The sequence below is a fragment of the Lolium rigidum genome, chromosome 3 (genome assembly GCF_022539505.1).
Source record: "Lolium rigidum isolate FL_2022 chromosome 3, APGP_CSIRO_Lrig_0.1, whole genome shotgun sequence".
Lineage (NCBI taxonomy): Eukaryota > Viridiplantae > Streptophyta > Magnoliopsida > Poales > Poaceae > Lolium > Lolium rigidum.
Genome location: NC_061510.1, coordinates 144,266,561 through 144,279,779, shown reverse-complemented (window position 1 = coordinate 144,279,779; position 13,219 = coordinate 144,266,561). Strand labels below are relative to the sequence as shown.

Sequence of the window (13,219 nt, the reverse complement as noted above, 5' to 3'; positions counted from 1 at the left end):
TGATCGAGACATACAACATATAATGCTCGCTACTATGATCAAGACACAATCTGCCATCTAACATTCATTTTCCAGTTGATCAACCAAACCTGAGAAAATCGGCAAGGAAACCAAAAACAGTTATCACAAACACAAGGGATTACTCTAGCAACATATGCTGGCTGAGGTGAGCAAAACAGAATTTCCTCCGACCTTTCCATGATATAGCCAGAATCTCAGCGCAATTCAACAAACAAGCCTCCTATGAATGATTACCAAGGAACAGAATACAGACCACAGACCAACCTTATCTTTAAAATGCAACTAAGAAGAAGTCTACAGGGGTCAGTTCTTTCCTTTGTTCTTTCGCCTGCTGGTGTCCACCTTCTTCGACTTACTCTTGTTCTTCTTGTATTGCCTCTTTGGTGGCGGCTTCTGCTTCTTTACACCTAGACTGGGGTTCTTCTTGGCGCCAGCCACGGCAGAGGGATTCTTCTTAGCGTAGCTCGTTGACGCGGGTCTCGGGCCAAGGTCGTCGTCTTCGGGGGTAATTTCACTGGTGACTACTGTTATTCTAGTCCCGCCATCTTCGTAGGTTTTGATCTCTACATAAGCAAAGGAATGAATGCACAACTGGATCAAACATCATGGTGGACAGGCGGTAAGCGTTAACAAGGTGGCATGGCAGGAACTGCTGTTCAATCTAGTCATTGTACTCACCAGGCGCAGGAGCAGGTAAGTCATCACCCATTCCATCACCAGCTTCAGCATCAGCAGTATCTGATGATGACAGAACTTTACCATATAGGGCAATCTCTTTTTCTTCCTTTCTCTGAAAATAAAATCATACTAGTCAGTAAAACAAACAGGCCGCTACCTGGAGTCGTGTTCACAATATTTATGTGTGCACACAGACAGTAAACAGCATGATATCTATGTTGGACACACACAGTAGACAGTCTTAACATGATCTACTTGAAATGACATTAAGCCCCTGCTCCCCAGTGACGACCCTAGCATTCTTGTTTGGTCAAATCATCCATAAGTCTAACAGCAGAATCTGGTTTCTAGTGATTCCTCATACATGTTTCCCATAATAGACAGCAGGAACCATCACACAATTAAAAACATTGAGGATGCATTACATGATCGACAAGAATAGGTATCTTCCTTTCACCATCCCTTTTTTCACTGCTCCACTAGCGATGCCTATCAGTTATTACAGACATTAACCTAATATAAATGCATCCCATGTTTCAGTATAAAAACCAGTGGCTATGTGGCCATTGAGCTTTCAATTTGTTTCATTCTGATGATTCAGTTCTTCCTAGATCTCTCCAAATGTTGGATAGAGCACAGCATTTAGCATACATCACCAGCTGCTAAATGAACCATTCACCTAGAAGGATCCTACAGTCGGTTGGGAAGATAATGCTACACAAGGATTTTTTGCAATAGGACCACAATTGTTAATCAATCTTCTCCAACAATTTGGCTTTATCATCAGTTACTACACAAACAGAACAGTACCAAAGAAGCATAAGAACACAGGAAAGCACAATCTTGTTCTGAGAGCTTCTCACCTTCTTGCGCGCCTCGATCCGCTTCCGTCTCTCTTTCTCCTCCGTAATCTTATTCGCCTCCTTTCTTCTCTTCTTCTTCCTCTTGTGAAACCCAGTCACGAAATCCCTGCAAACCCAAGATTCGCGTTACAGAAAACCTAAAAGCCACCGGAGGCTACGCAAGCACACGAATCGCGCCGTGCCGCGGAAAATCCTGCGGCGCTAAGATGCGGAGAATCGAAGGAAGGCGGAGAGGTAGCGTACTTGAGGGCCTTCTTGTCGAGGGAGACGGAGAGGGCCTTGTTCTTGAGGGCGCGCTTATTGATGTGCTTCGGCACCATGAACGTCGGCATCTGCCCCACCACCACGTCCTCCTCTTCCTCCTCCGACGCTTCCATCTCCTCCTCGCGCTGCTCTTCCAACTCCTCTTCCTCCCACGCCATGGCTACACCTCTCTCTCTCTCTCTCTGTCTCTGTCTGAGGTGGAGACGAGGAAGCGCCGCCGCTTTGAGAAAGGGGGCAGCCGCCAGCCGGGCAGGGCAGCAACTAGGTTACACGATACAGGGCTCACGTGCAACCCGCGTGACCGAGGGGGCAAATAGGGAAATTTGAGATATACCATTTAAAAAACTCATAATTTCACACACCCTCTCGCCAAAAGGAGGAACTGTACCTGTAAAAAAAGAATTACTGCGGAGTCTTTTGGAAGAAACATTTGCTAGTACTTTCTCGGTCAAACAATTGACCAAGTTGTACATGTCAAAAAAAAATTGACCAAGTTGTAAAAAATATGAACATCTACTATATGAAATCAATATATGAAATCAATAAAACTATATTTATCATGAAATACATGTCTTTGTAATATATTGATATTTCTAAAACATTTCAATATTTTGCTCTACTTATACATAGAAGCTCGAACCTAGACATATTTTGGGAGGATGGAGCATTAATAAATAAGATAATGATAAAAAAAAATGGTGGAAAGAAAAATCTTGCAAGGATTGGTAAGAATGACCTAAAATTAAGTATGGCTTATGCGACCCGGACGAATGGAACCTGGGTGCGCGCGCACCCATTTACGAAAAGTTCAAAAAAATGCTATTTAAAAGTTGCAAAAAAATGTGAAGTAAAATTTTGCATGTACATATTATGTTGATACTTACTCGCGTGAGTTTTCACGAAAAAATATCATTGTGTGTGGCCTGCATAAAAATGACAAAATATCCAAACGAGAATAGTGAACAGGAATTTGTACTATTCACAGGAATAGAAATTTGCATTTTGTCATTTTTGTGTAGGTCACACACAATGGTATTTTTCCGTAAAAACACACACGAGTAAGTATCAATATAATATCTACATGTAAAAATTTACTTCACATTTTTTGGAGAACTTTTAAATAGCATTTTTTGAACTTTTCGTAAATGGGTGCGCGCGCACCCATATTCCACTCACCATTTTCGATGGCTTATGTCACTTATATGATGCACGAGACGTTTAGAGGCGTACATGTCATTTACTACCTTTGTCCATAAAACAATGTTTATAGTTTATCTAAAGATGTATCTAGATTCACATGCATTTTTGGAACCTGGGTGCGCGCCAACCAGTTTTTCAAAAATTGAAAAAAATGCTATTTAAATTTTTTAAAAAAAAATTGAAATAAAATTTTGCTTGTACATATTATGTTGATATTTACTCGTGTAACTTTTCACGGAAAAATACAATTGTATGTGGCCTATACGAAATGACAAAATGTCCAAATGACATTATAATGTTTGGATTTGTATAGGAATTTCCATTTTCTCATTTTTGTGTAGGTCGCATACAATCGCATTTTTTCGTGAAAACTTACACGAGTAATTATCTACATAATATGTGCATGCAAAATTTTATTTCAAATTTTTCTGAAACTTTGAAATAGTGTTATTTTGAATTTTTCATACCTGGGTGCGCGCGCATCCAGGTTCCGTTTGGTATTTTCGGTATCTAGATGCACTTTAGTATATAGATACATTCAAATCTAGATAAAATCTAGGACATTCTTTGATGGACGGAGGGAGTTTAACATGTTTCTATCATCACTCATACGAATTTCTCCACCCTCCATGAGTACACCAAGTCCTTTATCTAAACATGCTTATTACTCACAGGGAATTTCTTAACTCTCAGAGAATTGGTCTCCTAGATGTCTTGGTGTTATTGGAAACTACCGAACTTTGTTATGATCATGAAGAAGTTTGAGAATGGTACGGTTCTTCCCCCCCCCTCCCCCCCCCCAAGGTCACTCTTTTCGAGAATACACCCTAGAAAGTATAGTAATCATATCGGCCGATACAACATCAGAGCATCACTAGCAGTGCCCTCAAACCTGCAACCTCTAAAGCAGTTCGAGGGCCGAGAAATTGTGATTTTGAAGGCCCAAAACAGCCGACGCAGATCAGCGCCCTCAAACCAACCCTCAAAAAAGAATATTATGTTTTCAGAGTTAGTTTGAGGGCACTGATCTACGCCCAGCCCTTCAAACCCTGAAAACGGGATCCGACGGGAGGCGGCGCGAGCACGGCGACGGGCAGGGCCGGCCACCGGCAGCGGCCTGCTGTGGACCGTGGGTGGGCTGCCGCGAGCGGAGGAGGCGGTGGCGGATCCGTGCGTGGGGGAGGCGGTTGGCGATGCGGAAGAGGAGGGGAGGCGGGGCGAGCTCCGCGTGGGCGTGGAGGCGGGGCGAGCACAGCGACAGGCGGGGCTGGCCACCGGCGGCGGCCTGCTATGAGCCGTGGGCGGGTTGCGGCGAGCGGAGGAGGCGGCGGCGGTGGCGGATTCGTGCGTGGGGGAGGCGGCCGACGGCACGGAAGAGGAAGGGAGGCGGGGTGAGCTCCTCGGCGGCCGGAATGGGTGGCGGCGGCGCGCGGCCATGAGGACGAGGAAGCGAGGAAGATGGCAATTGCTGAAAATTCACTCCCGCGAGCGAGCGTTGACCGAAAATGAAGGGCCCTTCAATTTTGCCTCCCAACCTTTAATATTGCAGGTCGAGTGGGGATTTGAGGGTTCAGCCTTCAAATTTTTTTAAGGGTTCAAGGGTCTGAGGGTTCTGTTCTGCGCCTCGTTTCAGCCTCAACCCTCAAAATCTGCTTTTTGGAGGGTTTGACCAGTTGGAGGATACTGCTAGTAATGCTCTCAAGAAGGATACAACTCTACAAACACACCACGATACAACGCCAAGAAAAAACTCCACGGACACACTACACACCACACTACCCCAACTCCCAAGGCCACTATCAAGTCTCTAAGACCATGTACTATGTGTGTAAAAAGCGATTCATTTTGGCTTTTGAACCGGTTCTACACATAGTAGAGCATCGATGCTTGGTGTCAGAAAAAAGAAGCGAATCAAAACATTGGTTCGGTTCAAAGCCTTGGATACCTGACACAGGGAAAGAAACTGCCAATAACATGCATACTCTAGAAGAAACAAACAAGAGAAAGATGTACGGTCTGCATAAAATGGACCCTACATCAACTGTCACAAGCGGTTCAACACATAGCAGAGGATTCAGCCCGACTCAAATTTCTGACAGTTTTTCCTTTGAACCGAACAGACATAGTACATGGCCTAAGGGAAAGCGACTTCAGGAGTGTTTGTGTTTCCATAGAAGTATGGACTTCTCGAACAGGAGATACTCCAAATCCAGTCATGAAGGCTTCGCCCTTCTCAAGTTATAAGTGTAGAAGCAAGATCCGCTAAGCAAGAAACCAGTGATCCCACAACATCAGAGTAGGCACCTCAAAAGAAATGTGAGATTTTATGGAGATTCTCACGTTGTCTCCACTTGACAATTTGATGGAGTTCCCTTCAGCTAGGCATGTTGTACTCTCTCCGTTCCATAGTTCTTATCCTTGTTTACCTTAAATTTAAACTAGAACAAACAAGAATTATAAAACAGACTGAGTAAAGTTTTGCCCCATATATTTGACTAAGAATGTTGCCTAGTAAAATAATCGAAAACCAGATTAAAAAAACATTTATAAATGCTCACAGCAGCCGTCATGGAACAACTGAACTAACGATGGTTCTGATTGAAGTCAATTAAATCCGAAGGGAGGGAGTACAAACCTAGGCTCCAGGCACACAGTGCCGGGAAGAGAGGGTCCATGAGGATGACTACGGACAACTTGAGGTTGGTTTTATGCCTGCTTGTACTAAGAGCATTCCCACTCGTTTGCCCTCCCCACGCCGAAATCCGGGGTAATTTACGTCCGGATTGGACGTAAATTTGGCGTGGAGAGGACCAGTGAAGACGCCGATCTAAATTTGAAAAACGAAAACTTGACGAAATACGGCTAAAAACGATTGAATTTAGACTAAATTTAATGATATTTACTGTATAGAGGGCGAAGTTCATACATAGAGGCCGAATTCGAATATAATTCGACTTCGGCCGAGGATACAAATTAAAAATATTAAAACACGACGCTCTACATGCCGAAATGGCGGTAGAACATTGTGTAGTCCTCGTCACCGTCGCCGCCATCATCGGAACGCGGTGGCGCCTGGCAGCTGGTGCCCTGGCCGGGGTCTCCCCACCGGCCACCGTCGCGCGGCGGGGACGGCGAGGGCTTGTACCATTCTTCGTCGGACTCCTCGAGGTCGATGACGGGCACGGGGACACCGGATGGAGGAGTCGCAGGCCGGCGGTAGCGAGCGACGTCCTCGAGGAGCCGAGCCTGCCGCTCCGCCTCCTCCTTCTCCCACTGCTCCCTCGACCAGGCGCAGGCCTGGTCGAGGGGCATGGTGTTGTCGGCGGGGACGAGGTCCTGGAGAGACCTCGCCATGACGGCCTCGAGGATTGCGGCGTCCTCGACGTCGTTGACCTCCTCCACCTTCACCTTCGCCGGAGGTGTATGGTTCGTGCTAGGGGCGAAGGCGTCCTCGTGTCGTCGAGGGCTCGCGGATGACGATCCCGTCGCCGCTGCGTGCACGGTTGCTCGGCGGGGAAGGCGGCTCCGTTTTCACCGGCGCCCATGATGGCGCCGATCTGGAGATCGGCGTCGACCTCGATGCCGAACCGAAAGACGATGAGCTAGCAGCCATACTGAAAGAACATCTCTTGCATTTTGTTTTGTGTGTTTGATGTCAATATATGTGATACACTAATGTTTGATTAAGTGGTACAGGGATTACATAGTTTCACTTGCGTGTGTTGGATTTGGTCGGTCTGTCAAAAGATAACAGGAAAAGTTTGGCCAGGCCGGATAATCCGGGCCGGATATTCTTGAAATATCCGGCCCCCTGTTTTTGGCTAAGTCTTCGAGGAAAAGCAGCTCGAGTAGGGGGCCGGACATTTGGCCGGATAATGTCCCGGTATTGTACCGGGGCCGGATTATCCGGGCCGGATATTTTGGAAATATCCGGCCCCTCGATTTTGGCTAAGGACTGGAGGAAATGTGAATCAGTACATGGGCCGGATAATTGGCCGGACAATGTCACACTTTTGTTCCGTAGGCCGGATTATCCGGGGGCGGATTATCCGGCCCTACTTACACCGGATTATCCGGCCCCCCGGAAGCATCAACGGCTCAATTTCGAGAGGGGGTATAAATACCCCCTTCTTCTACCTTGGTTGCTTGCTCAATCATTACACAAGAAATCTGCCAAGCCACCTCCATTAGAGCCACCTCAAGAAACTCAAGATTTGCAAGATCTCCTTCCTCCCCCAACCAAAGCTCTTGATCTTTGGGGATTCGAAGGAGAAGACACCGATCTACATCCTCACCGAAGCGTTCTTCATTTCCCCTCTCTTGTTTGAGGGATCTCATGCTAGTGTTCCTATTTGGTCCCCTAGTTGATTTGTTGTTGATGTATTGTTGTTGATTGTTGTATTGTTACAGATTTGGGAGCCTCCAATTTGGTTGTGGATGTGTGCCCCAAGAACCTTGTAAAGGCCCGGTTTCCGCCTCGAGGAAATCCCTTAGTGGAAGTGGGCTAGGCCTTCGTGGCGTTGCTCACGGGAGATCCGAGTGAAGCCTTCGTGGCTGTTGGTTTGGCTTGCGTAGCAACCACACTCCTCCAAACGTAGACGTACCTTCTTGCAAAGGAAGGGAACTACGGGAATCATCTCCGTGTCATCGCGTGCTACACTCTCGGTTACCTCTATCCCACTCTATCTACTATTGCGTTGCTATACCTTGCTTAGTTGATATCCTTGTCATATAGGTAAATTCACATAGTTGCATATCTAGAGAATTTACCTTTCGTGTCAAGCCTAATTTGAAAAAGAACTAAAAATTGGTTAGCACCTATTCACCCCCCCCTCTAGGTGCGGCATACGATCCTTTCAATTGGTATCAGAGCCTCGGCTCTTATTTCGGGCTTAACCGCCTAAGAGTATGCCGAACGAGGAGCCCTCGGAAGGGGCCGCCACGACGGTCTCCATGGAAGACTTCAATTCGTTGAAGTCCTCCATGGAAGCCCAAATGAAAAGCATGAAAAAGATGATAGCCGAGCTTTTGGCTCCGGTCCTTCCCAAGGCTCCTAGTCTAGAGGTAAAAGACACGGGTGCGTTAAATGAGGGAGAGGCTTCGGACTTACCCTCATCTACCAAACCCGTAGAAGGTGACAACTTAAACACTATCAAAGCTACAAGTGCATCTCCCAAGGGAACTAGTGAAAGTGAGAGCTACAATCGAGTACCTTCACCTTTCCTATCACCCGATATACCGGTTCCCATGCCTCATTTGAACATTCGGGGTGACCCACCTAAGTTTTCCATTGATAATTTCGATACTTGGAAATTTGAGTTCCGCTCTCATGTTTGTAGTGCCTCCAATGAACTATGGAGAATCATCTTGGAGGGCTTCAAGCCATACAACCCCGACAAGTTGACTAGAAGAGAAGCAATTGATAGTCAACTCAATAGCACCGCCCTACACATGATTCAAACTAGTGTGGGGACACCGGAATTGCATCGAGTCCGGAACTACACCACCGCCAAGGAAGCTTGGGACGGCTTGATCGCTAGTTGTATTGGAAGTGAGAGCACAAGAAGGAACAAGTATAATGCTCTTAAGAATAAAGCCGAAGGGTTCATGAGGCTACCGGATGAAGATCATGAACTCATGTATGGAAGACTTGTCTCGGTTGCCGATGCCTTCCGGCTTATTGGTGCCACCCACATCAATGACTCTTGGATCAAGGAGAAGTACATTGAATGCATGATGCCATTTGTTCCCATTGATGTCAAGACTCTTGTGGGAAGGGAATGCTATTCCTCTCTTACTTCTCAACAAGTCGTGCACGAGATGCAAGCTCTCAAGGTGCTTGAAGAAACCTCTCATGATTCTCGCAATCGTGCTCTTGGAATGGCAAAAGGTTCCAATCTTGCCTTGGTGGTCAACTCCGGTGAAGAAGTGATTCCTCAAGAATCTTATAGGGCATCTTGGAGTATGTCCTATCCGGAAGATTTGCAATGCCACTACCATGATCACATGGCCTTCCATGCAAAATCCTTTTGGGTTGATCCCTCCAAGGCCAAGGAAGACAACATCAAGAGGAACAACAAAAGTGGTTTCACTAGCTTTGGTCCAAAGACAAGATCTTGCTACAATTGTGATGACAAGCGCCACTTCATTGCCGAATGCCCCTATGAAAATAGAGAGCTTCATAATGGAAGGCTCATTCCCAAGGACAAAAGCAAGGACACCAAGGGCAAGTATTCAAAAGCCCCCAACAAGAAGTTCTACAACAACAAGACCAAGAAGGGCAAGAGGCCCTCAAGAGTTGTGCTAGTAACAAGGGAAGAATACTCTTCCGATGAAGTTGAAAGTTCTAGTGGTGATGAAGATGAAGAAAGCTCAAAGGAATTGGCCGCCATTGTCACCACCAACATACCCTCTTCATCCCTCTTTGAATCTCCCAATGAGAACCCTCCTATCAAGAATGCACATTGCTTCATGGCAAGGTCCTCCTTGGACACATCTATCGTGCTATCAACTCAAGAAGAGTATACCTCCGGAGATGATGATGTTGATGATGAAGAAGATGCATCTTCCAATGGATTGGTTGCTCTTGCCTCCCTCTCCACTAACTCTTCATCACCAAGTGAATCCCCCAATGAGGTCATCCTTGTGGAGGAAGAAAGTTGCCTCATGGCTAAATCCTCCGAGGTATCATCTCCTAACCCCTCTATGCCTAACATATCTAGTGAACTAGGGGTTGATGATGCTAGTCTAAAAGTGAAACAAGAAATGCTAGATTTTGATGATTTCATTCTCAACCTACAAGGTAACACTAAAAAGCATGTTTCAAACCTCATGATTCGTTTAGCTCAACAAAGTGCTATGCTTGAGAAAAAGGGTCAAATAGAGAGAGAAGACTCTCTCGAAATCCATGCTCTTAAAAATGCTCTTGAGGAATGTCAAGAAACCATATCTTCTCTTGAAGAGAGGTTAGAAAATATTGAAGAGCCTCAAGATAAAATTAACAAGCTCACTAAAGCTAGAGATCTTGCTAGGGCTAAGAATAAAGTGTTTACAAAGGAAAAGGCCCAATTTGGGGTTGATCATGAGAAACTTGTGAAGGATCTAGATGAACTAGACAAAGCTCACAAAGCTTTGAAGAGTGAATACACTCTCCTATCCAAGTCGTTTGAGCAACTTCAAATTAGGCTTGCTTCATATGATGTGCCTAGTTCCTCTACCCCTCTATGTGATCATGCAAACATTGTTGAGGAAAATGCTAGGTTGAAGGATGAACTTGCTAAGGCCTCCTCTCCCCAAAGTAAACTTTCTTTGGATGATCTTTTGAGTAAACAAAGATCAAACAATGGGAAGGAGGGCCTTGGTTTTAATGCCAAGGCAAAGAAGGCAAACAAGCAAAAGGCCAAGCCCGCACAAGAAAAGAAGAAAGTCGTCACTAATGGTGAAGCCTCCAAGGGCAAAACCATGAATGATGATGATGCGGGAATTGCTAACCCTCACTATGTTTTATTTAAAGATTATTATGGTGATGTTTATGCTAAATATGTTGGCCCATATGATGGTTATGTTGCTTGGTCTATTTGGGTCCCAAAGACCCTTGTTGCTAACAAAAGAGGACCCATTGCAAAATGGGTACCTAAATCCAAGAATTGATCTCATGTAGGACTATGCCGCCGGAGGTTCAAAATGGGTACTTGATAGTGGATGTACAAGTCATATGACCGGCGGCAAGAACCTCGTCAAGGAGTTGAGGCCTAACATTAATGATATCACCGTCTCCTTTGGCGATAATTCTACATCCGAGGTATTGGGTTTTGGCAAGGTTGTGGTTGCACACAACATTACTCTTGTGGATGTCATGCTTGTCAAAACCCTTGGTTACAATTTGCTTTCCGTTTCCGCCCTTGGCAAGATGGGTTTCGCCGTCTTTATTGATAATGATATTGTGGTCCTCTTGTGGAGCAAGACTCTAAAAGTCGCATTCGTTGGGTATCGCGAACACAACTTGTATGTGGTGGACTTTTCGGGGCCACCACGTCAAGTGCGATGTGCCTATTCGGAAAGGCGGACGTGGGTTGGTTGTGGCATCGCCGCCTAGCCCATGTCAACATGAGAACTTTGCAAAGTCTTCACAAGGGGAACCATATTGTGGGACTAATGGAAAATGTGTCTTTTGCCAAAGATCGTGTTTGTAGGGCTTGTGTTGAAGGCAAAATGCATGACTCTCCGCATCCAAGCAAGACCATTATCTCTTCCAAGAGGATCTTGGAGCTCCTTCATGTGGATCTCTTTGGTCCCGTTTCTCATGCAAGTCTTGGTGCGAAGAAACATTGCTTGGTGATTGTCGATGACTACTCAAGATACACTTGGGTCTACTTTCTCAAGACGAAAGATGAGACTCAACAAATATTCATTGACTTTGCTACCGAGGTGCAACGCCAACACAACCTCCTCATTATGGCAATAAGAAGTGACAACGGCTCCGAGTTCAAGAACTACACACTCAATGATTTTCTTAGTGATGAGGGGATTCGTCATCAATATTCCGCTGCTTACACCCCTCAACAAAATGGTGTTGCGGAGAGGAAGAACCGGACTCTTATGGATATGGCAAGGTCTATGATGGCGGAGTATAAATCCCGCTATAACTTTTGGGTCGAAGCCATCTCCACCGCTTGTCACTCCTCCAACCGGCTCTATCTCCGCAAGGGCTTGAACAAGACTCCATATGAAATACTCACCGGGAACAAGCCTAATATCTCATACTTCAAGGTGTTCGGGTGTAAGTGTTTCTACAAAATCAAAGGAGTTCGTTTATCTAAATTCGCTCCTAAAGCTTTGAAGGGTATATTTGTTGGTTACGGTGCCGAATCTCACACTTATAGAATCTTTGATGTGTCCTCCGGGATTATCATTGAATCTTGTAGTGTGAAGTTCGAAGAAAATGATGGCTCCCAAGTGGGGCAAGTTGATGTTTGTGCGGGTGATGAAATACCTCAAGATGCCATAGTAAGAATGGGTGTGGGATTTTTCCGCCCCATTGAGGGACACGGTGTGGCGTCTCGGGAAGAACTATGCTCTACCACGGTGGAGCCCTCATCTTCTCAACATCAACAAACCTTACCTAGTGAAGCAAATGATGCACCAACCCAAGAACAAGAACAAGACTCTCCCTCTTATGTGCAAGATCAAGGACAAGATCAAGGTCAAGATCAACCTATCACTCACAATGCCTCCAATGAGGAACCAATCAACTCTTGCCCTTCTCCGAACATTGTTCAAGATCAAGCACATGAGATTGAGCAACCCCAAGCAATTGAGGAAGCTCAAGTTCAAGGTCAAGACGGGGACCCAAATGATCAAGTTGATCAAGTGACACCTCCAAGGCCTAGAAAGACCAAGGAGGAGATCGAGGCCCGTCGTCTAGCAAGAAGAGATAGGAACCTCGAGCTACGTGGACACACTCATGACAAGGTTCTTGGTGATGTTAGGGCAAAGGTTTCCACAAGAAGGCAATTGGCGAACTTTAGCCATCATCATGCTTATATCTCCTTAGTGGAACCCAAGAAAGTATTTGAAGCTCTTGAAGATTCGGATTGGTTGGAAGCTATGCATGAAGAACTCAACAACTTCAAGCGCAACAAAGTGTGGACTTTAGTAAAGAAGCCAAAGGAGTGCCGCAATGTTATAGGCACTAAATGGATTTTCAAGAACAAGCAAGATGAGTTTGGAAATGTTGTGAGGAACAAGGCGAGATTGGTGGCTCAAGGGTTCTCTCAAGTTGAGGGTATTGACTTTGGAGAAACCTATGCTCCCGTGGCTCGCCTTGAGTCCATTCGTATCCTTCTTGCTTATGCTTCGCATCATAACTTTAAGTTACAACAAATGGATGTGAAAAGTGCTTTTCTTAATGGTCCTTTGCATGAAGAGGTTTATGTTAAGCAACCCCCGGGGTTCGAGGATCTCAACTTTCCTAACCATGTCTACAAGCTTGATAAAGCACTTTATGGTCTCAAACAAGCTCCTAGAGCTTGGTACGAGCACCTTAAGGAATTGTTGGTAGACCGTGGGTTTGATGTTGGGCTAATCGACCCCACTCTTTTTACTAAGAGGGTCAATGGGGAGCTTTTCGTTTGCCAATTATATGTTGATGATATTATATTTGGATCTACTAACAAAGCTTTCAATGATGAATT

At 45.5% G+C, this 13,219-nt stretch overlaps 1 protein-coding gene across 1 annotated transcript; it reads right to left on the bottom strand.

The window, feature by feature from the left end:
- Window positions 1-35: 35 nt before the first annotated feature.
- Window positions 36-2,050, bottom strand: LOC124698348 (nucleolar protein 12). Its single transcript, XM_047230834.1, has 4 exons — window positions 1,806-2,050; window positions 1,563-1,668; window positions 700-811; window positions 36-584 (listed from the first exon to the last, which is right to left on the bottom strand). Exons 1-4 carry the CDS (start codon window positions 1,982-1,984, stop codon window positions 325-327), a joined length of 657 nt encoding a protein of 218 aa, XP_047086790.1. The 5' UTR covers window positions 1,985-2,050; the 3' UTR covers window positions 36-324.
- Window positions 2,051-13,219: the final 11,169 nt, after the last annotated feature.

Bases quoted from the DNA above. Each gene is read 5' to 3' on its own strand.
- LOC124698348 (XM_047230834.1), bottom strand. From the start codon at position 1,984: ATGGCGTGGGAGGAAGAGGAGTTGGAAGAGCAGCGCGAGGAGGAGATG. The intron at 1,669-1,805 runs GTACGCTACCTC...TTGGGTTTGCAG, and splicing joins CTCGACAAGAAGGCCCTCAA to GGATTTCGTGACTGGGTTTC. The intron at 585-699 runs GTGAGTACAATG...TTGCTTATGTAG, and splicing joins CTTACCTGCTCCTGCGCCTG to AGATCAAAACCTACGAAGAT.